The 23,800-nt window shown below is 42.0% G+C and overlaps 2 protein-coding genes across 5 annotated transcripts in view; one reads left to right on the top strand and one right to left on the bottom strand.

Annotated features, from left to right (window-relative positions):
• On the top strand, window positions 1-15,088 carry CNOT8 (CCR4-NOT transcription complex subunit 8). Of its 2 annotated transcripts, XM_045551301.1 has the most exons (9): window positions 1-70; window positions 671-802; window positions 1,031-1,168; window positions 4,773-4,956; window positions 6,146-6,339; window positions 10,053-10,214; window positions 10,827-10,971; window positions 11,799-11,909; window positions 13,571-15,088. In XM_045551301.1, exons 4-9 carry the CDS (start codon window positions 4,840-4,842, stop codon window positions 13,718-13,720), a joined length of 879 nt encoding a protein of 292 aa, XP_045407257.1. In that variant the 5' UTR covers window positions 1-70; window positions 671-802; window positions 1,031-1,168; window positions 4,773-4,839; the 3' UTR covers window positions 13,721-15,088. The 2 variants fall into 2 exon arrangements, with proteins under 2 accessions (XP_045407257.1, XP_045407256.1); XM_045551300.1 differs by lacking the exon at window positions 1,031-1,168.
• A 2,155-nt stretch (window positions 15,089-17,243) lies between these two features.
• GEMIN5 (gem nuclear organelle associated protein 5) overlaps window positions 17,244-23,800 on the bottom strand; it is a 43,205-nt gene continuing 36,648 nt past the window's right edge. For 2 of the 3 annotated variants that reach the window (XM_045551296.1, XM_045551297.1), the window contains exons 25-28: window positions 23,380-23,542; window positions 22,218-22,713; window positions 19,174-19,270; window positions 17,244-18,596 (exon numbers count right to left, since the gene is read on the bottom strand). In XM_045551296.1, the coding sequence (XP_045407252.1) occupies window positions 18,429-18,596; window positions 19,174-19,270; window positions 22,218-22,713; window positions 23,380-23,542 (924 nt within the window). In that variant the 3' untranslated portion in view covers window positions 17,244-18,428. Of the gene's footprint in view, window positions 18,597-19,173; window positions 19,271-22,217; window positions 22,714-23,379; window positions 23,543-23,800 lie in introns of those variants that run through there. The other variant, XM_045551299.1, reaches the window with a different exon arrangement.

The following is a 23,800-nucleotide window of genomic DNA, read 5'->3' as shown; positions in this document are numbered from 1 at the left end:
TCGCTTTGGGGGGGCCGCCCCAGCCCCAGCGAATTGTTTGCCGGGAAGGAACCCGCGAGGTAGATGCTTTGTAAGTGAGGGAATCTAGGGGGCCGCATTGGCACAGAAGGAGAGATCAGGCTCTCTCCCCATCAACCTCCCCCGAAGTCCTTTCCTGCCAACGATCCCAACGGTCCCTCAAAGCCGGGAGGAGGGGGCGTTGTAATTTGAGCGATTTCACCCGACGGGCCACGCCCACGGGGGGGGGGTAGTTCTAGGCCACGCCCCTTCCTTGGGCGCGCGGAAGGAGAAGCGAAATGGAGGAGGAGTACGAACAGGGTTTGGTCTGAGACAGCGCAACTAATCGCGCGAAGGCCTAGGGCGAGCCATCTTCCGCATGCGTCCTTCGAGGCCGCCCCGCCCCACCTTTTTCGCGGCGCCGTTTGGTTTCTGCGCCTGCGCGCTGCTCCCCGCGAGCTCCCGGGCTGAGCGAACACGCACAGAGTCACCGGGGCGCGCAAAGGGGGAGGAGCGGGCATGAGCAGGCGCGCGCGCGTCTGGAGTGACTCTAGAGAGCAGGCGAGTCGGGAGGATCGGGTGGATAGAGTGGTGCAGCCAGGTTGCTTGTGGGCGGTACGTAAGGCCACTCTGGGCACGGAGGCGCCCATCTCACTGGCTCGCTCGGTTCCAGGAGCGGATCCGGGGCAGAGGGAGGAGAGCTCCGGGTCGGGGGCCGCCGTCTCCGCCGCTGCTGCCGCTGCCGCTGTCGGGGAGTCAGCCCGCCAGTCCGCCAGCCAGCGCTTCGCGGGCCCTGCTGGTGAGGGTAAGAGGCTCCGTGCTTCTTGGAGAGAGGAGCGTGAGATAAAACAGTGTGGGAGGCCATCGGGGGCCTGTGGGAGGAAGGCGAGTGAGGGGCAGGGTGTTGAGAAGGGGAACAAACCCACCGAATACTACTACTAACCACCAGGACACGGTAATAATGTTCTAGTGATATGTGCCAGAACTTTACGAAGCACCTTATATACTTCATTCTATTTAACCCCTACTGCAGTCCTCCGAGGTGCATACTGTTACCAAACCCATTTTACGTGATATGAAGACTGAGGCGCGAAAGACGTGATTTATGCAGGCCCACACAGCTAGGACGTGGCCTGGCCTGGCTTCGAACTTAGGTCTGTCTGTTGCTAAGGTCTGTAATTTTAACATCTTTACTTTACAAAAAATAAAACAAAACAAAAAGGAAGAATGGGGTGTTAGAAGGAGGAGGGGAGGGCTGAGTGTAGTTTGAAGTGAAAGGGTGATCCTGAACGGGAAGAAAATGATGACGGGAGACAGAGCGGACTTGAGTTTGGAACCTTGTGAGCCTCCCCCTTCTAACTCTCCGCCGCCTCCTTAGTTCTTGCGGCTCCACAACTTTTCTTTGCTGATCCCATGGCTTTTTGAACCAGAGTCGTTGATGTGGCTGAGTCAGCTCACAGACCTGGGGGCCACTCGGATGGTTTTAAGAAACATTAGAACTACGGCTGAGTCCAGGGCAGTGTTCGCCGACACTCTTTGGGGGTGGGCGAGGGCCAGGGGATGGCGGCGGCTGTGTATAGAGAGGACCCTCTTCAGCGCTGCTGCCATTTCTTCTAACGTGCTACTTCCTTTTTGCATCTTAAATCGTGCACGGTAAAGCCTTTGTTCAATCCTCTAGAATAGGGAAGTGATGCCTGTTGTTTCCTTGCACGCTTAGGCTTAAACAAAACCAAACCAGAAAAACCATGCTCAACCTAACGTTCTTCTCCCGAGCAAGGCCTGGTGGTCTGGAATGCTTGCAGAGAAAACTTTTCGGTGGCTTTATCATTAATTGCTCTTCAGAGCTTTCCTGGGTAAATAAGGAACTCTGTTTTGGAGAAGTTTACACGGTTGGTAGGTCAGCCGGAGCTATCTGAACAGATTGCACTGCGGGTGAGCACGGGGCAGGGACCTCAGTAATTCGTAGGGGTGTGTGTTGGTGACAACCTTTCCCTCCTGCACAGTTTCAATATGTAGCTCATGTGGAAGTTAAGTTTTTAAGTCAACCTGTGAGGCACACGCTGCATGTGATCAAAATTATCCTCAAAAATACCCTAGGAAGGTGTAAAGTTTGAGATTGCAATCCTGTTTCTGACTAAATCAACCACAGTTTTTCCTTCAGCTTTGAAATTTGTTACTGTTTCTTTGGTTGTAAACCAGATAAAGGAATTAGGTTACCTTTAGGGTCTGTGACGGGCAAATAAACATATTTGAAAAGCTTAGAGTCATGATGCATGGGAGATGCTTGCCCTGAGGAAGCTTAAAAGGAAGAAGACAAACCAAGGGAACAGTTTGTTTGTGGTGCCTATGTTGGGCTCATCCTGGAGCATGTGCTCACTAAGTGGAAAGTGGCAGGCAGACTTGCTGGTATTAAAGTTGCTATTTTCTCTCTTTTGTGGCCTGCATATTCAGTAATTTGACTTGCTATGTTAAATATGCGTGGTGTAATTCCTTTTTAGTTTTTCGGTGGGACTAAGCTATTGTTTATTTCTTGGCAGATTTCCTAGCTAAGGGTTTAGTGCAATAGTTTCTTACATGTTTTTGCCAGTGGTTGACTTGTGCAGTTCCCATATGTCAGATATGTGTAGCAATTACTAGCTTTTTTTTTTGAGACAGAGTCTAGTCTCATGGACTAGAGTGCCGTGGCATCAGCTTAGCTCACAGCAACCTCAAACTCCTGGCCTTAAGCAATCCTTCTACCTCAGCCTCCCAAGTAGCTGGGACTACAGGCATGCTTTTTTCTATATATTTTTAGTTGTCCAGCTAATTTCTTTCTATTTTTAGTAGAGACGGGGGTCTCCCTCTTGCTCAGGCTGGTCTTGAACTCCTGACCTTAAGTGATCCACCTGCCTCGGTCTCCCACAGTGCTAGGATTATAGGCATGAGCCACTTCACCCCGCCATGATTAGCTTTTTAATAGTGGTTGGATTTTTTTTTTCTTTTCATATTTTTTTTTTCCTTTTTTCTGCCCCATGTGATCTGCAGGAAACAGTGGTTAGCTTTTTACTAATGGAAATAAATCCCTTTGTAAATGGAGGTCAGAGGCGTTTTTTGCTTGTGTCCCTTTTGTTGGTTTTCTTTTTATGAAAACCATTTCTCAAAAACCCATGAGTATAATACCTTTCCCTTCTCCTAAAGTAGTTTATGGTTGTGTTCAAAATGATACCAAAGAGGAATTGCATTAATTTCAGTTAGGGAAATAAGAAAGTGGCACTGATTTAACATTAAATGTGTGTAGAAAATAGTTTTAAGCTCTTTTGCAGGGGAAAATCTTAAGCAAAATTAGGAAACTAAAATTCTGAGCCCCAGCATTTTCTTAATTATGGTCAGATAGTGTGATTTAGTCTGAATTCAGTCTGAACTCCAGTTTTTTCCTTTTATTTGTTCATTTGCAAGCCTTTAATAGAACAGAAACAAGAGAAGAAATTGATTCTGCTTTTAAGAAGTTTCCACTTATATTTGTTGGGGAGATACCATACTGTAATTTCAGGGAAACATCTGTAGAAGTGTAGGATACTTTGACTAAATGGAATCTTCAAGGGTTGCTGACAAACCAAAAGATTTCTCAGAAATTTCTCAGAGAAATAATGATACTCGATGCCAATTTTGTTTTGTTCCTGATTCTCATTGTTGCATTTCCCAACCTTGAAAGTAGAAAGCAAAGATTTTCTTTGCTTGGTCCTTTGGAAACCACTTATATTCATTTTACTGTTTCTAGGAATTTTCCCTTAAATGCATACACTGGAGCCCACTATTGTGTTGAGGATCCATGTGGTAGGGTTGCCTTAGAAGTAAACACCCTTATGATAAGCTCTGTTTTTGGTCTTTTTATAACTAAGCCGCTCATGTTGAGTTTGCTGTGATAACAACATTACTCTGAGGCTTAACTAGAAATACTTTCCCCTCCCCAATTTCCTCCCGAAAAATGAATTATTCTGTTTCTAGTTGAATTATTTATACCTGGCAGCTTTATTCTTATTGTTGAATTCCTTAGTTTGTTTATTATTATATGTTTAAAGGTAGATGTTAATAACCCAAATTCTGATTTTCATTGTGCTTTATCAAGGTTCAAATTAGCAAGTGGGAGTGATGTTAACCACTTAAATCCCTTACTTGGTGATCCATTTGTACAAATCTAAAGAGGCACTATATTAAGTTAGTTGATTGCCTTTGGTTGTATTTGACTTTTGCATTGTGTGGAAAAAGAATTTCCTTTTGGGGGGTATAAAAGGGAGAGCCCCATGCCCATATTCATGTTATGGGTGGAAAGACTTGAGTGTGAGAGTTCAGGTCGACATTCTTTCAGGCTTTTGGAGATCCCAGGTACATTTAAAATAGCTGAAGTGATTCCATTAGGAATGTTTCCATGATTTGGTATCTGTGATGTGAAAGTCGTGGTTAAAGGCACGTTTGTGGTAGCGGCACTGTTTTAGGCTTTGAGTAGTCTACAGAGGGATGAAAAACTGGTTTAGGGTCATGGTTTCACTTTGCTAGAGGGCTTCATGGGCAAAGGTTTCTTCAGGAAAGAACTGTGTGTGTGTGTGTGTGTGTGTGTGTGTGTGTGTGTGTTTTGACAAAGCAGGTTTCCCTGTCATGTAAAATGGAGAATAAATATAATGATCTTAATGTTTTAGCAAACTGGTGAAGTTACGGTAAATTATTATTTTGATGTCAATGTTTTGCTCATATCTTATGCCAGTGTGTAACATGATTTCAAAATATGTTTCTGAATCTAGATCAAACACTGTCTGGCTTGTCCTCCAAAACTAGTTAGCTGAAAGCGACTTCTCAGGTTTCTTCAGGATGCCTGCAGCACTTGTGGAGAATAGCCAGGTTATCTGTGAAGTATGGGCCAGCAATCTGGAAGAAGAGATGCGGAAGATCCGAGAAATCGTCCTCAGTTACAGTTATATTGCCATGGTAAGGAGTTCTACTCTATTAACTCGCCCTCTTTTTATTTTTAGAGATGAGGGTCTTGCTATGTTGCCCAAGCTGGAGTGCAGTGGATATTCACAGACGCAACCATATTGCACTGCAGCTTTGAACTCCTGGGCTCAAGCGCCTCAGCCTCCCAGGTCATTGGGATACAGGCTCACGCCACCGTGTCCAGCTTGATTTACCTTGTAGGGGATTAGGGAATGTTTAATATGAGATTTTGAAAAGAAATTATCATATTTCACTAAAGCCATGGTAAAATAAACTTGATGAAAGTTTGTGTTGTGTTTATGAAACATCAAGGTAGCCAGTGCCTCTGAGAAAGATATAACCTCTAGTGCTTAGATTTTTTTGTAGCGTTACTGTGTTTAAGTCTTTGAAGCAGAAGTTATGTCAGCTGATAGGACACATCTATTCCACAGATATGGTGAATTTGTACAATGTTTTAAAAAATTTGTTGCCAGCATTTAAAAATCAAGAGACCTCACTTAAATTCCAGATTTCTGGCATCTCTGGAAAAATATGGGAAGATCTGGCAGTGTATGGTACACATTACTGCCTGACATTGAGTGGCTGCAGAGGGAGATGAGTGTTGTGATGATGTTAAGAGCCTCCTGCAGAAAGGCACGTGCTCTCTGTTTTTCTCTAGTCCCTGTTACTTGTTACCATTTTCATGCCCAGCTCGCTTTATTCCTTGCCATTATTAGCTGCTTGGAGTTTGTGACTCTGTTTTAGAGATTATTGAATTAAGTCCTTACCCTGGTATTCAGAACTCCATGATCTCGTTTGAGTCTTTATATTCCAGCTAAACATGGCTCTTTATAATTTTTTCTGAATGGCTGTTTCACTTCCATTTGTATTTGTATTTTTATTCATATGTTGTTCTCAACCTAGAATGTTCTCAGTTGACTACATATCTACCTATAGTTACTCAGCTACTTCTGTTCACATCCTGCTTATTTAGGATCATTAAATTGTTGTGCAAAGCTTCATGATTCTAATGCTTCTTTAGTAGATACCAACAAGGTCAGTATTGTAAGGAAGAATTTTATGCCCAAGCTTGGGACTTGTCATGTAACTTTTGTAAATTGAGGTAAAATTTTATTTATAAATTATCAATTCAACATCCATTATTTTGTGAAATCTTAAATTGAGAGACTTTTTCCTTTTCCAGGACACAGAATTTCCAGGTGTTGTGGTACGACCAATTGGTGAATTTCGTAGTTCCATAGATTACCAGTATCAGCTTCTGCGGTGCAATGTTGACCTTTTAAAAATTATCCAGCTGGGCCTTACATTCACGAACGAGAAGGGAGAATATCCTTCTGGAATCAACACTTGGCAGTTCAACTTCAAATTTAACCTTACGTAAGTGTTTGAGACACCTCTCAGTGTTGTGCTTAGGTCCCACTACGTTGTGCTGACCAATTTCTAACTGTACTAATTTTAAGTTTTGTTTCCGCTGAACCGAGTTAGGTGTTAGATAAAGTCAAACAGAAGATGGAATAGGAAATCTCAGAAAGTAAAGTCCTTCTCTATGAAGTTCACAGAAAAAGTAAAATACAAATAAAAGAGGATAAAGCCCTATTTGAAGAACTCTTACAGCTCAATGATTACTTTATGGGCAAAAGATCTGAATAGACTTTTCCCTTCCCTTCCCTTCCCCCTTCCCTTCCCCCTTCCCTTCTCTCCCTCCCCTTCCCTTCCCTTCTCTCCCTCCCCTTCCCTTCCCTCCCTCCCCTTCCCTTCCCTTCTCTCCCTCCCCTTCCCTTCCCTTCTCTCCCTCCCCTTCCCTTCCCTTCTCTCCCTCCCCTTCCCTTCCCTTCTCTCCCTCCCCTTCCCTTCCCTTCTCTCCCTCCCCTTCCCTTCCCTTCTCTCCCTCCCCTTCCCTTCCCTTCTCTCCCTCCCCTTCTCTCCCTTCCCTTCCCTTCTCTCCCTTCCCTTCCCTTCTCTCCCTTCCCTTCCCTTCTCTCCCTTCCCTTCCCTTCCCTTCCCTTCCCTCCCTTCCCTTCCCTTCCCTCCCTTCCCTTCCCTTCCCTTCTCTCCCTTCCCTTCCCTTCTCTCCCTTCCCTTCCCTTCCCTTCTCTCCCTTCCCTTCCCTTCTCTCCCTTCCCTTCCCTTCCCTTCTCTCCCTTCCCTTCCCTTCCCTTCTCTCCCTTCCTTCCCTTCTCTCCCTTCCCTTCTCTCCCTTCCCTTCCCTTCCCTTCTCTCCCTTCCCTTCCCTCCCTTCCCTTCCCTTCCCTTCCCTTCTCTCCCTTCCCTTCCCTTCCCTTCCCTTCCCTTCCCTTCCCTTCCCTTCCCTTCCCTTCCCTTCCCTTCCCTTCCCTTCCCTTCTCTCCCTTCCCTTCCCTTTCCTTCTCTCCCTTCCCTTCCCTTCCCTTCTCTCCCTCCCCTTCCCTTCTCTCCCTTCCCTTCCCTTTTCCCTTCCCTTTTCCCTTCCCTTCCCTTCCCTTCCCTTCCCTTCCCTTCCCTTCCCTTCCCTTCCCTTCCCTTTGCCCTCCCCTCCCCTCCCCTTTGCCCTCCCCTCCTTTCCCTTCCCTTCCCTTCCCTTTTCTGTTTTTTGAGACAGAGTTTCATTCTATTGCCTGGGCTAGAGTGCCGTGGCGTCAGCTTAGTTCAAGCAACCTCAAACTCCTGGGCTCAAGCAGTCCTTCTGCCTCAGCTTCCCGAGTAGCTGGGACTATAGGCATGTGCCACCATGCCCGGCTAATTTTTTCTATATATTTTTTAGTTGTCCAGCTAATTTTCTTTTCTATTTTTAGTAGAGATGGGGGTCTCGCTCTTGCTCAGGCTGGTCTCGAACTCCTGAGCTCAAACAATCAGCCCGCCTTGGCCTCCCAGAGTGCTAGGATTATAGGCGTGAGCCACTGCACCCAGCCTGAATAGACATTTCTTGAGAGATGATATACAAATGGTCCATAAGCACATGAAAAGATGCTCAGCATTATTAGTCATGAGGGAAATGCAAATCAAAACCACACTGAGATACCACTTCACACCTGTTAGAATGGCTATAGCCAGAAAGACACAATAACAAATGTTGGTGAGAGTGTGGCGAAATTGGAACTTCCATACATTGCTGCTGGGAATGTAGAATTTTTTGGGAAATTTTAGAAGATAGTTTTGCACTTCTTCAAAAGGTTAAACATAGAGCTCCATGTGACCTAGCAATTCTACTCGAGGCATACATGTACTTAAGAGAAATGAAACATATGTCCATGTAAAAACTTGCACATGAATTTTCATAGCAGCATTATTCATAATAGCCCCAAAGTAGAAATAATTCAAATGTCCATGCACTGGTGAATGGATAGATAAAATGTGGTATATCCATGCAGTGGCACGTTATGGGGCAATAGAAAAGAACGAAGTACTGATACAGGCTACGGATGATGAACCTTGAAAACATTGTGCTACGGGAAAGAAGCCAGTTGTAAAATGACATATATAGTATGATTCCACTTATGTGAAATGCCCAGAATAGGTAAATCTATACAAAATAGATTAGTGGTTATTTAGAGTAGGGGATAGGGAGGGATTGGGGGTAATGGGAAGTGACTGCTTAATGGATATTGGGTTGCTTTTCGAGGTGATAAAAATGTTCCATAATTAATTGTGATGGTTGCATAACTATGTGACTATACTAAAAATTGCTGAATTATATACTTTAAATGAGTCAATTGTTTGGTATTTGAGTGAATTATATTTTAAAGCAGTTTAAAATAAAAAAGTCAAGTCTCTACTTGTAGTTATGAGATCAGTGTTTGAATTAGAGATCTGTCATTGCTTAGCTGGTGATTTTGGGTCAGTCATTTCACCTTCTGTAATTCAGTTTTCTTATCTATAAAACAGGGTTTTTAGAACCTGTTATAATAGAAGTATGATATAAAGTAGGTGTTAATCAAGGGTAGTTGAATCTGAAGCCTATCTGATAATAGGCAAATTTTGATGTAATTTAAAGAAATTTTGGTAAAAAAAATAACATTTACCATCTTAATTGTTTTAAAGTATATAGTTCAGTAGTGTTAAAAAAATTCACATTGTTATGAAAGATTTCTAGAACTTTTTAATCTTGTAAACTGTACAATCTTGTAAACAGCTCCCCTTTTCTTTCTCTCCTAGCTTTTGGTAACCACCATTCCACCTTCTGTTTCTACACTATTTTTTGTTTTTTAAAAAAGGGTCTCACTATTGATGAAGCTAGCCTTGAACTCCTGGGCTCAAGAAGAGATTCTCCTACCTCAGCCTTCTAGGTAGCTGGGACTACAGGCCCACATCACCATGCCTGGCTAATTTTTAAATGTTTTGTAGAGATGGGGTCTTGTTTTGTTGCCCAGGCTGTGGTCTTGAACTTCTGGCCTTAATCGGTCCTCCTGCCTTGGCCTCCCAAAGTGCTAGTATTACAGGTGTGAACCACTGTGCCCAGCCAACACTGATTTTTAATTTTGTAGAAAAAAATTAAGATTGTAATGGTTTTCTTTCTGATTGTCTAACCCAAGCAAATGAAAATCTAGTGGAAAAGGAGTTCTTTAGCTTATTTCCCTACTTTTGTGTTATGTGATATTATATTTCTATGGTTAAATTAATGGATGTATCTTCACAATGGAGTATTATGCTCGAGTTACAAAGGATGTGTTATATCTATGAGTATGGATCTGGAAAGATGATCCATGATGTATAGCTGTAGGGCTACAGGTGTGTATGTGTAGATAGAGAAAATAGTCTGGAAGAACATATAAACTGTTAAATCTGGGGTAGCATTATAAGAACATTAATTTTTTCATCTTTTGATATTTTTAATATTTTTGCATTGGTTTTGTTTTTAAAAATAATGAGCAAATGTGGATCTTTTAAAATTAGAAAATTTAGTTGGGGGGAAAAATCCCATTTTCCATCTGTCACAGAAATAAGATGATCTTTGCTTGCTTGCTCAAATGCTGGAAAGAATGAACTGGCCTGTTCTTAATTATGAAAAGCATTTCAAGATACTTGTACTATAATTGTAAGGTAATGGTAATATTCTTGCCCACTCCTTCTGTTTCATTATCCACCAGCTAATAAGTGAACACTTTGTTTTTTAGAGAGGACATGTACTCCCAGGATTCCATAGATCTCCTTGCTAACTCAGGACTGCAGTTTCAGAAGCATGAAGAGGAAGGGATTGACACATTGCACTTTGCAGAGCTGCTTATGACATCAGGAGTGGTTCTCTGTGACAATGTCAAATGGCTGTCATTTCACAGGTCAGTCCCAGAGAATATGTGTCTTTCTTGCTTTGGCTACGCTGGAGCAGGGAATTGAATCATTAGTCATTTTTGCAGTGCAGTTGGCTCTATTCTAGTCATCAGTAGCAGTTAGAAGATGAAATTTAAGTTTTAACTTAAATTTAAGTTGTGTTTTAGTTCTTCAGAAAATACTTTGGTGCTCATACTGGTTTGGTTCACACAGTATTGGGCTCTGTCCTGTGGCCATCAGTGGGTATACTTTAACTCCAAGTGTAAATATGGAGGGTGGAAAGGGTTGTGGCACTTGTCTTTTAAATGGCTGTCCTGGAGTGTCCCAGGTATTTGAAAGCCAGATTCCTCTTAGGAGATGTTATTTTACCTTTTCTGTACTTCTGGATTTTTGACAAATCAAATCCACATTTATAAACCCTTGGTTTCTCTTACAGATCTCCCATATTAGTGTTGTATTTAATAGAAAGTTCAGATTACAATAGGATAAACTACTCTGGAAAACTAAAAGTCCCTAACACAAAGTATCATCATAAGCTTTGAGAAATAAAGTGGTTTCACGCTGGGGCCTGGTAACTGCTGCTTTCTTACTTACGTCCATGCTTCATTCTTCCCTTGTAGTGGCTATGATTTTGGCTACATGGTAAAATTGCTTACGGATTCTCGTTTGCCAGAAGAGGAACATGAATTCTTTCATATCCTGAACCTTTTCTTCCCATCGATTTATGATGTGAAATACCTGATGAAGAGTTGCAAAAATCTTAAGGTATGCAATATGTTTGTTAATACCAGTAACAACAACAACAACAAAAAAGACAAAAAAAGCAGGCTTATTTTGCATTATCACTGTGTATTCAGCATACATTCTTGAGTGCCTGCTAGGCGCCAGTGATGTGCTAGGCAGGTGTAATAGCTGATTTGCACAGGTGTTTGTGTGGTTGGTAACTTTAACCAGGAATTCCTCTGCTCCTCTTATCCTAAGGCAGGTATTCTTCACTTGAGGCCTGTGAACATAGTCAGTTAGCAGCATGAGATATATGTGCAATTTGTTAGGGATGGGGTCTACTATAGTGTACCAGATTTTCAGCAGAGGGGTTCATTTGCTCTTGCTGTGTTGCTCAGGCTGGCCTTGAACTCGTGGGGTCAAGTGATCCTCCTGCCTCAGCCTTCTGAAAACAGACCATAGGCATGCGCCACTGCACCTGGCTATCAGGGGGGCTCTTAACCCTAGAAAGTTTAAGAACTCACTACTCTAATAAATTATTGACATAGGGGTTTACTGTCCAGGATTGGATTGACATTTACTATTTTCCTTAACCTTGTTTTTCAGTAGTTTTGATTTTAAAGGCAGAGGTGTGGCAAAATTAACAGTATAGAAAAGAAAGGAACAAAAAGTAGACTGTAACACAGTGTATCATTTGGAAAAAGGGAAGAAGCGTTAAGGGGTAAAAAGGGGATGTTAAGTCCTGTTAGATAAATGGCTTGTTCCCACTCCTTGCCATCAGAATTAAGTGAACTTACGAATGGACTTAGTTGACTCCAGTGGAGGTATGCTGGGTCTGTAATATTATCTTTGTTTTCCTACATCTCCAGGGAGGTCTTCAGGAAGTAGCTGATCAGTTGGATTTGCAGAGAATCGGAAGGCAGCACCAGGCAGGCTCAGACTCGCTGCTGACAGGAATGGCGTTCTTCAGGATGAAAGAGGTAAGCTTCCTCGAATGCGAGGGCCTCTCTGCTACTTGCTGAAGGCTGAGGAGGTGGGTGATCTTTGTGGGCTGAAGTTTGTTGAACATTTATAGTTTCTTTTGGAAGTTGATGGTCACTTTGAAAGCATTTGGTTTTTGTTTGTTTGTTTGTTTCGGTGTTCATCATATCAAATGTAGTTTGAGAGGCAAAAACAGCTTTCTGAAGTGGAAGCCACTTTAGAATACCCAAGTATTCTTGAGTATACCCACATCCAGAAGTGTACTTGGTATTCCTAGCAACTCTCATCTTTTCAACTATTTGCTATTCTTCTGATTTCTTTTCTTTTTTTGAAATGGGATCTCACTCTGTCACACAGGGTGGAGTGTGCACAGGCTGGAGTGCAGTGGCACAGTCATAGCTCACTGTAACCTTGAACTCCTGGGCTCAAGCAGTCCTCCTGCCTCAGCCTCCTGAGTTGCTGGGATTATAGGTGTAAGCCACCACGACTGGCTAATTTTTAAAAATTTTTTGTAGAGAAGTGTCATGTTGTGTTGCCCAGGCTGGTCTTGAACTCCTGGCCTCAAGCAATCATCCCACCTCAGCCTCCCAAAGTACTAGGATTACAGGCATGTGCCACTGTGCCTGGCCTCTGATTTCTATAATAGGAATACATTTGTTAGACCACCATTTATGTGATGCTAAATTCTGTTAATTATTAAATATTATATTGCGTTTACTATAACTCATTAGTGAAATGACTCTGTAGTGAGTTTCTTTACTCACGCACTCAGGTTTTAAAATGTATTTGAAGAGGTGGAGAGAGTGAGAAGCTACTTTGAAAAATTAAAATGGTGATTTTATTGACACTTTGAGGAACAAATCACACTAACTGATAACAGAGACATGGATCTCCTTTTCAGAGCAAAGAATGTGGAAAGGGATAGTATGTTTCCTCTTTGTTTCTTAATTATGAACCACAGCTGTTACCATTACTATGTGCTGGAAAATGTTCTAGGTCAGTAGTTCTCAACTGGGGATGATTTTGCCAGGGTACATTTTGTAATGTCCGGAGACATTTTTGGTTGTCACAGTCTGGTGTGGGAGCGTGTTGTGCTGCTGCTGGCCAGGAATGTTGCTCAACAGCCTGTGATATACTGGACAGCCCCCTCACATAAAGAATTATCCTGCCCCAGTAGTGCCACGGTTGAGATACCCTGCTGTAAGCGCCTAATGTCTATTATTTCACTGCTCATAGTAATCATATTATTACATTATCCATGTTATAGACTGGGAACCATGGCTTAAAAAAAGTTGGCGTAACTTTGTTAAGGTCACAGAATGCGTCAGTCGGAGTCCAGAGCCCAAGCTCTTAACCGTTGTCCTGCCTGTTAAAGAGAAGGGGGCGGTTGTAGTAAGCAGCAGCAGCACAGGGATTCAGTAAAAAAATTCATGGAAAGCGGAAGTCTGTTCAGAAAGGAGAGCCTTTCCCCTTTAGAGAAAGGAGTGTGAAAATACCATGTATAGGAAAGTTTGGAGCCTTTCTTTGCTAAGTGAGTTTCTTTCTAGTTTGCTAGATTTTCAGAGCTTGAAGAGAGGTGGGAGGTGCTGATGTAGTAGTGTTTGTACTTGGCGTCACTCCTGGCATGATTCTCACCATGGTTCTCTGACCCGTTCTGCAGTTGTTTTTTGAGGACAGTATTGATGATGCCAAGTACTGTGGGCGGCTCTATGGTTTAGGCACAGGAGTGGCCCAGAAGCAGAATGAGGATGTGGACTCTGCCCAGGAGAAGATGAGCATCCTGGCGATTATCAACAACATACAGCAGTGATGGTGGCGGGCTCTGCAGGGTGGGCCTGATCCCAGAGTGGTGCTTACTGTGCTGACTGTGTACTCATCTTCTTTCCTAAGAAAAAACGCTTCTTTTGAGCAAACTGTACCTACCATCTGCATCGAGCAGAAAGACTTTTGTTTTACTGAAGACAAAAGATGTCTTTATTTTAGATCCAGAAGAGGGGAGTTTGCTCTGAATTTGTAAACAAGTCTTCCCTGTTCCTCATCCCCGAGCCTCTCCTCTCCGGTTGCCTCCTGCCACCAGCATCCATGGCTCATTTGACACCTTTTTAAATATACAGGACAAGTCTGAAACAAACTAGTAAAATGTATATAACTCTTACCTGTTGTCATTCTTTTTCTTTTAAATTTGTTGCTAATCTCTGATGATGAAGATTCTTGCTATGATACTCAGCTGAGCTGAGGGCTTCCAGGGAAAATGGAACAAAATGGTGTTCTTGTGTAATGGGTTATAGATACTGAGTCTTCCTTTCCTTTTCTCACCCTTCTGGAGGACATTTGCCTTCCTCACATTTGGTAGTCTTTCTTCATGTATTACTATATGGAAATGAATTGCTTGGTGCTGAAATTTGAAGACTAGATAATGAAACTTTTCTTAAAAGCAAACAATTCTACTGAATCTGTCTACCCTTCATTCATGAGAAACTCCAGAGTGGGTATTAAGCTGACCACTGAAGTGTCTTTAAGAAGTCTGTGTTCCACTGTGCCACTGAGATATGCTGTCACATATGCATCATCTGAAATCATTTAAAGTTTTCACGTAATAAAGTATCCTGGATTTGATCCTGAAGGAAATCAGTAAGATCAGATTTTGGGGTCATAAGTCTGTTGTTTTCAATGTGATTTCAGATGGTCACCTGTATTCTCCCACCGTTCTTCCATTTTCCCTGCTTTTTCTTCCAGCAAACATGAGAAGTTTGGGAGATGGATTAATGTGAGTACTGGGAATGTGAGTCTTTAAAAAGTTAGAGTGGTTACATGTAAACAGGGCAATAAAGGAGTTTGGTTTATAGCGTTCCCTTGGAGTACTATCCCACAACTGCAGTAAGAAGCTCAGGACTTTTTTTTTTTAAAGCTAGTAGTCATTTAAAAAGTACACGGTGTTTTTTTGAATGACTACAGTATGGGAAATTTCAAAAAACCAAAAACCCCTTTGGAATGGTAGAAATAAAAACCGGTAACTCACTGAAGTGGATGAATAGTCTTGCATTTTAAAAGCTTATGGAAAAATCAATTTGAAATGATTCAAAGATGTCAAGTATTATAAGCTGGTATTTAAGATGCTTGTAAATATTATTTATGTTTTTAATTTTGTAAAATAAAGATTTCTTTTTAACCACTGGCATGAAGGTTTGGTCTTTCATGGCTATGAATTGCTGGCTCCTGAAGGAAGAAGGCATCTGGAAGATGGTCAGTGACATGAGAGCATCTTGCCTCCATTGTTCACAAGTTGGCTTGCATACAAAATATCTCACTGGTAGGAAACTTTTAATGAGCACTTGTGCAGATGGAATTGTCTTTGCATGTTATACCCTCTGCTGATTGTGGGTCCCTTCTAGGAAATCAGAAATCAGTTTATTTTTCTGGGGCCATTGTATTATGTATTGGTGGATTAGCTTGTTAATTAGTGGGATTCTTTTAGGCAACTTGAACTTCAGATATACTAGACTTGGCTTAGGACTTTGTGCCTTTTCTATTGGCACAAAAATGAGGTTGTAAAAAGTCAGATACAGGAGCAGAAAGAGGGTTCACACATAGGAAGAGATTTATCACTATAAGATACGTGAAAGCAGCATGGTCATTGGTTCTGAGCCAGGGTGCCTTGGCATGCTGGTTAATGTGATCCCTAAATTAGAGGTCCTAAATTAGAATTAAAACAGGCCATTTATCTTTTCTATAATTGAGGGCAGATTTACATGTCGGGAGAAATGCTCAGATAAAGGGTTGAAGAACTCAGTCTGGTCATTGCATGGGAAAGGTAAGAGACAGCTTATCAGAGTGGTGCTAAAAGAGCTCAAGTCTGTTAGAACTGGTAAGAACTTCACCTGTGTTGAAGTGGTTATTCTCAGAAAGGGATGGTGCCGTAGGATAACCAACAGAATAACTCAGAGTATAATTCAGTCCTACATTTACTGCCAGATGTTCTTGAATTCCAGTGTTCTGCTAACTCAGTAAGGTTAAATACCAACCACAAGCCTAGTTGTCAGCTAGTACTGATGTGAATATAGAGTTCAATTTAGAGCCCTTTTAGTCCAACCTATCAGTGATTATTCTTGCCATTTCCTAGTTTATTCAGTCAATAAATTTTCATTAAGTGCCTACTAAATACTGGATGCTGTAAATACATGGAAGACATAATCTCCACCGTTGGAGTTTATAATCTGTATTGCCAAACAGTTAATTCGTCACACAAATACAATTTGTGAGCTATAAAGTACAAGACACTGATGTTGAGGCTGAGGTCTTTTTAGAGAAGGGACATTTAAGCTGATGTCTAAAAGATGAGTTAGACTGAACCAGGCAGAGGAACAACATGGACAAAACCCCTGAGGTGACAAGAGAACTTGGTGAGTTCCAACAGCTACGAGACCAGTGTGGCTGGAATCTAGAAGCAAGGATGAGCTTGTCTGGACAGGAGGCCAAGAGGTAAGGCTGGGACCAGGCTGGGCCTTGTAAACCACACTGAAGATTTTTATCCAAGAACAATGGGAAACTACTGTAAGGTTTTTAAACAGGGAATTGATGAAGTCTGATTTGCAATTTAGAATAGCCACTGCCAGCTGAAGAATAGACAATTAGTAATAAGAGCAGATTAAGAGAAACATTGGGATAGGCCAGTGCAGTCATCTGGGTAATGGGATGGTGGCTTGGACTTCTGTGGAGATAGGGGAGAGATTAGAGATAAAATTACTTGGATGGGGATAAAGGACCAAAAAATTGCTTAATGATATATTCTTTTCACTCAGAGTCAATCCGCGATACTTTGGCTCTTTGTGGTTCTGACAATTAGGGAGATATAAATGAAAACCATTTATTCAAATTATAATAGCTTGACTACACTCTTGGAAAGAGAGGACTTTTAAGAAGAAACTGAGCTGTCATTTTTGTTATTCTTCTGCTATTGGGTAGTTTTATTGCTTAGTTTTCAAATAGTAATTCTTGTTCTTACTCAGACAATGATTGAGCAGTGTGCAGGATTTTTCCACCCACAGCTGATGGTTTTGGCAAATCACAGAGGAGTTTAGAATTCTAGTTACTGCTCTCTACTCAAGTGGAACACATATATACACACATACACATATATATGTATTTTCATCTCTGTAAGTGAAGTTGTTCATTTTTGCAGATTGTAGAACTGGTATCCAGTTCTCCATTTAGCCATGCCTACCTACTTACATCTTTGCAGTCAAGAAGATTCTCCACCCCTAGTAATAATGCATCCTCTTCCTAAAGTTCACTTAACTGTATAAACAACAACTGTGAGCATCTAAATTCTACAGTATTTCCTTTTTCAGAGTTTATTAAACTCTAAAGCTAAGCACATACAAATGTCTTTGACAACTGTCTCTAACTTTTTCCTTCATGGAAAATGTTCCTATTAATGAATTCATTCTTGCCATCCACAACAACCCCAACCCTAGGAAAAGCCTTCACAATGCATCCCAAAAGAAAACAGTTCAATTATCTGGAAGAAGTGCTGTCTTCCACCCCTACCCAGACTATGATTTTCTTATCCAGCAAATGAGATACTATAGAAACATTTTTTCTTGACATTGTTCAACTGTCTAAATAACCAAAGAGAACAAGAATTTACAATTAAATAGTATTTAGGGAGGGTCCCATTATGCTAAAGTTGAAGTCCAGTAATCCAAAAGTCATAAATGCAAAATTAGGAATATGCGTTTTTCTTCAGAGTATCTGTGTCTTTAATTCTCAAAAGGGTCCTGTGATCCAAAAAAGATTAAGAACCACTGAAACAATAATTGTCCCGAGCTATTTGATTGCTTTCAATCATTTCTTATAAAACTGAAGGGAAAACCCACATTTAGATCAGTTATTTGTTCTTCTAAAGCTTTAGTAAGTGATTGGTCCAAACGAGCAATTACATCAAACAAAAAAACCAAAGTTTCAACCTGAAGTTCAGACAGCATAGAGTCAACATGATGGGTAAGGCCTATTTCACATTCAGACTTCAATCTTTGAAAGAGTAGAAGGGAGAGCTCAGGTTAGCAAAAACAATTTACAAAAACTATCCCAACAGTCATGAAATGCAGCAACTCTATCTCAAGAATGACATGTTTACAATCAGGCAGAGTGTTTATAAAGGTAGCTTGTGTTTAAGAACTTAACACTTTGGGTGATTACAAAAGTTTCTCCTCTTTGGGTGAAACCTGCATAAGGCTTTAGAGATAACCAACAATCACTCTGCAGGTGTCAGTTCTGAGTAACTACTGCTGGCTTTTCATGATCTTTTCCAGTAGAAAACCACAATTGAGTCCAAAGTCAGATTCCATGGTTTCTAAGGGTAGAGAGAGTTGATTCACACTTAACCCTCATTTGCATTATTTTGGATTACTGCAAAAACATCTAGAGACTAGAGTGAATGTCTTGTGAGTTTTAACTGCAGAGGTGAAAGGTGTCAAACATTTAGAATTTGGCACAGTTTCTTCAAGGTCCATGAAAGTTCACGTACAGAAGGTCTGGCAGTGTCTTTGGTAAGCTTTAGTGCTGCCATATTTCTGAAGGAGCTCTCGGGCCTGTTGCTGCATTTCCTGGGTCACATAGCTGGGACACTGGGATGCGATGTGAAGCAGGACAAGGCAGCACTCCAGCACATCCGGGAAGGGCCAGGCCTGAAAGATGATACGAGGATGAGTGAGGAAGCATTTCCAAAAGCCACAAACACGGGCACAGAAGGCACCAGTAACTCCGACTCATCTGTTGACATCTCTCGGGCACAGCTGAGCCAACTCTCTTATAAGGTAATGTCCTTTCTTGCTGGTCATCAGTTACTACAAGGAGAGATGACACTCAAAACTAGGATGGCTTCTGGGATGTCCTTCCCAACTGATACAATCTTCTTCCAAGAGCCCTACTCAAGTCAATTAGTATTAGGACCACAGCCAACTAGACCTATCCATCTGTAAGCTGTCAAATACTAGTTCAAGTTTTACTTTTACCTCCCAGTTATGAAATTTGTTTGGGTTCTCTTAAGACTGAGGTATAAAATTGCTTGTGTGATCAACAATTCTCTCACAGAACATTCTAGCTTAACTAAAGGTAATTGGATCCTTACTTTCTAAGCATACACAAATGGGTAGAGATTTTAGAACATGAACACAGAAGTAAATGACCTTTTAAGAATTTGGTATAGTCAAGTGATAATACAAAAAAGTAATGTTTCACCAAATGAGCTGCTATAAATCTTACCTTAATACCCTCAGGAAACTTAGCTATTCTCTCATTTGCTTCTGTAAGCCTTTTGGTTAATTCAGGCAGAGAAACCGGCTCATTTTTTTCTTCTTTACTAGTTAAAAAAAAAAGGTACAAGTCATGTCTTGCCCCAGGTAACCTTTCCCCCCTGTTTTTATTGTGGTAAAATACTCATAATCATAATGTAAAACTCACCATATTAACCATTTTTTTTTTGAGACAGAGTCTCACTTTGTTGCCCTGGCTAGAGCGAGTGCCGTGGGGTCAGCCTAGCTCACACCAACCTCAGACTCCTGGGCTTAAGCGATCCTCCTGCCTCAGCCTCCCCAGTAGCTGGGACTACAGGCATGCGCCACCATGCCCGGCTAATTCTTTCTATATATATTTTTACTTGTCCAGATAATTTTTATTTCTACTTTTAGTAGACACGGGGTCTCAGGCTGGTCTCGAACTCCTGACCTTGAGCGATCCACCCGCCTCAGCCTCTCAGAGGGTTAGGATTACAGGCGTGAGCCACAGTGCCCGGCCCATCTTAACCATTTTTAAGTATACAGTTCAGTGGTATTAAACACATTCATGATGGTGTACAGCCATCACCACCATCATCTCCAGAACTCTTTCATGCTGTAAAACTGAAATTCTATTCCTATTAAACAGTAACTTGGCCGGGCACGGTGGCTCACGCCTGTAATCCTAGCACTCTGGGAGGCCGAGGCAGGTGGATCGCTCAAGGTCAGAAGTTCGAGACCAGCCTGAGCAAGAGTGAGACCCCGTCTCTACTAAAAAAAAAAATAGAAATTATATGGCCAACTAAAAATCTATATAGAAAAAATTAGCTGGGCATGGTGGTGCATGCCTTTAGTCCCAGCTACTCAGGAGGCTGAGGCAGGAGGATTGCTTAAGCCCAGGAGTCTGAGGTTGCTGTGAGCTAGGCTGACGCCATGGCACTCATTCTAGCCTGGTCAACAAAGCGAGACTCTGTCTCAAAAAAAAAACAAAAAACAAACAAAAAAAAACAGTAACTCCACAGTCTGCCTCCCTGCAGCCCCTGGCAACCACCATTTTTTCTACTTTCTATCTGTGATTTTGACTACTCTGAGTACCTCATGTAAGTGGAATCATACAGTATTTATCTTTTTGTGACTGGCTTATTTTATTTAGCATAATGTCCTTAAGATTCATCCATGTTGTAGCATATGTCAGAATTTCTCTCCTTTTTATGGCTGAATAATATTCATTGTGTGGATATACCACATTTTGCTTATTTATTCATCTGTCGGTGGACACTTGGGTTACTTCCATATTTTAACTATTGTGAGTAACGCTGCTATGAACATAGGTGTATGATTGTCTCTGAGACCCAGCTTCCAATTCTTTTTGGCATCGCTGGATCCTATTCTTAATTTTTTCAGGAATTGTTGTACTGTTTTCCACAGTGACTGTATAATTTTACATTTCCCCCAATATTGCACAAGGGTTCCAGTGTCTCCCTATCCTTTCCTGTTCTGTTTTTCTTTTCGAGACAGGGTCTTGCCTTGTTGCCTGGGCTAAAGTGCAGTGGCACCATCATAGCTCACTGTAACCTCAAACTCCTGAGCTCATGTGATCCTACTGCTTCAGCCTCCTGAGTAGCTGGGACTACAGGTGTACACCACCATGCCCAGCTAATTTTTCTATTTTTTGTAGAGATGGGGTCTTGCTATGTTGCTCAGGCTGGTCTCTAACTTCTGGACTCAAGTGATCCTCCAGCCTCAGCCTCCCAAAGTGCTAGAATTACAGGTAGGAGCCATTACGCCAGCTCTGTTTTTTTTTTTTTTTTTTTAAAGATAGTAGACTACGTAATGGGTATGAGGTGGTATTTCACTGTAGTTTTGATTTGCATTTCCCTAAGTGCTGTTGAGCATCTTTTCATGTGCTTATTGGCTTTTTGGGAGAAATGTCTAAAGTTCTTTGCTCATTTTTTGACTGAGGTTGTTTGTTATTCTGAAATAACTTTTATCTCATTTTATAAATAAAATTCCTTTGTTGCCTGGCTCTTTACCTCCAGTCTTTAAATACAGAGATCAAGAGAAGGCAATTTAATGTGATGTGATACAAAATTTTCAAGATGCACTATTATTCCTCACTATTTTCCAACCCCTCTAGACACACAGCCCCAGTGAAAATTTAGAACTTGTAGGGCATCTGACTACAGCCAAGTGCAGAAAGTCTGGAACTCTCTGGGGAATGGTCAAATAGAGCCAGGCCTCCTAACCATGGGGATCTGTGGATGCAAATTTTTCTGAGCAGAGTGTGTTGAGCTTCTCAAAAGGGTCCTATGATCCAAATGATAGGAGCCCATGGGTCAGAGAACTTTTTAGCATTTTTTGTTACAGAAAGCAAACCTAAAAGCTGCCTAGGAGTGTCAGCTTGCTACAGAAATTTCTCAAATCTCTGACTCATGATTTCTTTTCTTTTCTTTTTTTTTTTTGAGACAGAGTCTCACTCTGTTGCCCAGGCTAGAGTGAGTGCCTGTTTTCAATGGAAGTGATTAGGAAGTGAGAGCATTCTGATCATTTGGGATTTTCTCAGTTCGGTGTGCAGTTTTGTACACTACCCTTTTTGTGTATTTCTTTGCAATAGTACAGAACAATCGAGAAACAATGTTTTTCATTAATGATGCAGTAAGGCAGCTCCACGTTACATGATTGATTTTTTTGGAGAATCTACTTAGGACACAATGGTAGGATTTTACATTACTGTTGTTGTTACTAACAATATATGTGGTTTTGTTTTATTCCCCAAACCCTCAAGGTAGGAGTTGGTACCCTCATTTATAGATGAGGAAACTGAAACCCAGAGATATTAAAAAACTTGCCTGAGGTCACTCAGGAGGGCCAGGGTTAGAATCCACATCTGACCTCAAAGCCTGTATCTTAATCACTACACTATGCTGCTTCCAAGTGACCCGATCAATAGAATCATGTACTTATTTTGACCTAATTACATGAGAATCCAGCAGGATACTTTTCATTCCATCTTGTACTTGACTCAGTACTCACCACTGGCTCTGACCAGAGAGGGACTGCTCTGCTTCCTGCTCAGGTTCGTTCTTGTCAGGACCATTCACTGTGGATTTACAAAGTTGACTCTTCTGGTGTTGGCGGATCATTTCTGCCAAGGTCTCCTGGACTTCGGCAACAGTTCTCTGTGAGTTTTGGAGACTGGCATGCTTTTCTGAAAGGAGTTCCTTACAAGCACTCAGCATTCGCTCACTTTCTTCTGTGAGTGTCCAGTTCAGTTCTGGAGGCCTGCTTGGCTCTGGCTGAGAAGCTTCATTTCCTTCAGTGGTGGCACTGTCCAGTTGCTGGCTCTGCTCAACAGACGGTGTTCTGCTGTGACCAGCCCTTACCCAGACATTGGATTTGGGGAAGGGGCTGGAGAGAGACCACCAGAACTCATACAGACGCCCATAAACAAAAAAGGCCTCCAGACTTTTGAAAGCTTGTGTGGCAGGGGACTGATGGTCACCCAATTTCTCTCTTAGGTGGTCACAGCCTAGGAGCAGAAGAAAAGGATTTTGGGTTGTGCATCTCTTTATCTGTCAGAAATTTGGCTTCCTACTCTCATGTTCTATTTCCTCTCACTCAAGAGGCAGACCCCAAGAAAAAGGACAGCAATGTGATCCATGAGACCATGTGCTTTTCCCCAAAAGCCATCTGGAGCTAAACATTTCCTGGCTTGGGACAATATTCTCATTGCTACAGGTCAGGAGTCATTCAAAGCGTGATAGAAAAAGTATTCCATCCATCCTACTGAAGGCTCTGGGGCCACACTGAGGTAAGATCACACTGTGTCTCTGAAAAATTGAAGTGATTTAGTTCAGCGACTAATCACGCAGCTCCAGGAATGTCCATCTTTTTGTTGTGCTTTTCTAGTCTTACTAACTTGTGATTCCATTCCTATTTCTCTCTCTCTTAAACTGACTATATGGAAGTGGACAGGAGGCAGTAAGGTGGGTATGGTCAGGTAAAGGAGAATAGCAGTTATTGTAGCTAAGCTCTTAAAAGCTTGGGTAAGATAATTCAGACTTTCTACTGAAATGACGTAACTGGCCAATCTCTACCTTTTAATAACCTAGGCACCCCCAGCACCCCACCATTTGTGTGGTAGTTATATTGTCCATTAATGAGTTTGCCCCAGGCAGAGGCAGGGGTCATTTACCTTCAGGGAGAAAGGCTGAGTGCACTTCCTGCATGACAGTGAAGTTCCCCGAGTCGTAGCTCCGCACCACGGCCCGAAGCAGCGCTTGCACAGCCTCATCCCAACAAGCCACCTGTTGGCTCAGCACTGCTAAGGTCAAGTCATGGCAAACGTGAAGCAGGAGCTGGAGAAGGGAGCCAGAGTCTCAGTTAAACATCCTCCCATGGCAGGCACCAAGGGTGACATCAGATTATTCCCATTAGCTGCACTTGGAAACAACTATACACACTTCTCGTTTATGAAAGGTCCTCTTATCTCTTCTACCCAGTTTTGCGTCCTCACCAGAAACTCTCACATCTGGTCGCGCAGGAACACACTGGTCTGTTCACTCTGAGAAAATGCCTTGACATTTGCATTTAATTAAAACAAAAAGTGAGTTTCT

The sequence above is a fragment of the Lemur catta genome, chromosome 5 (genome assembly GCF_020740605.2).
Source record: "Lemur catta isolate mLemCat1 chromosome 5, mLemCat1.pri, whole genome shotgun sequence".
Taxonomy (NCBI): domain Eukaryota; kingdom Metazoa; phylum Chordata; class Mammalia; order Primates; family Lemuridae; genus Lemur; species Lemur catta.
The sequence above is the reverse complement of the archived record's forward strand: the minus strand, read 5'-3'. Positions and strand labels throughout refer to the sequence as shown.

What these genes read in the sequence shown, in the direction of transcription:
- CNOT8 (XM_045551300.1), top strand. Translation starts at nt 4,840, where the DNA reads ATGCCTGCAGCACTTGTGGAGAATAGCCAGGTTATCTGTGAAGTATGG. An exon ending in GTTACAGTTATATTGCCATG is followed by an intron (nt 4,957 to 6,145) that starts GTAAGGAGTTCT and finishes TTCCTTTTCCAG; the next exon opens with GACACAGAATTTCCAGGTGT. An exon ending in AGAGTTGCAAAAATCTTAAG is followed by an intron (nt 10,972 to 11,798) that starts GTATGCAATATG and finishes CTACATCTCCAG; the next exon opens with GGAGGTCTTCAGGAAGTAGC.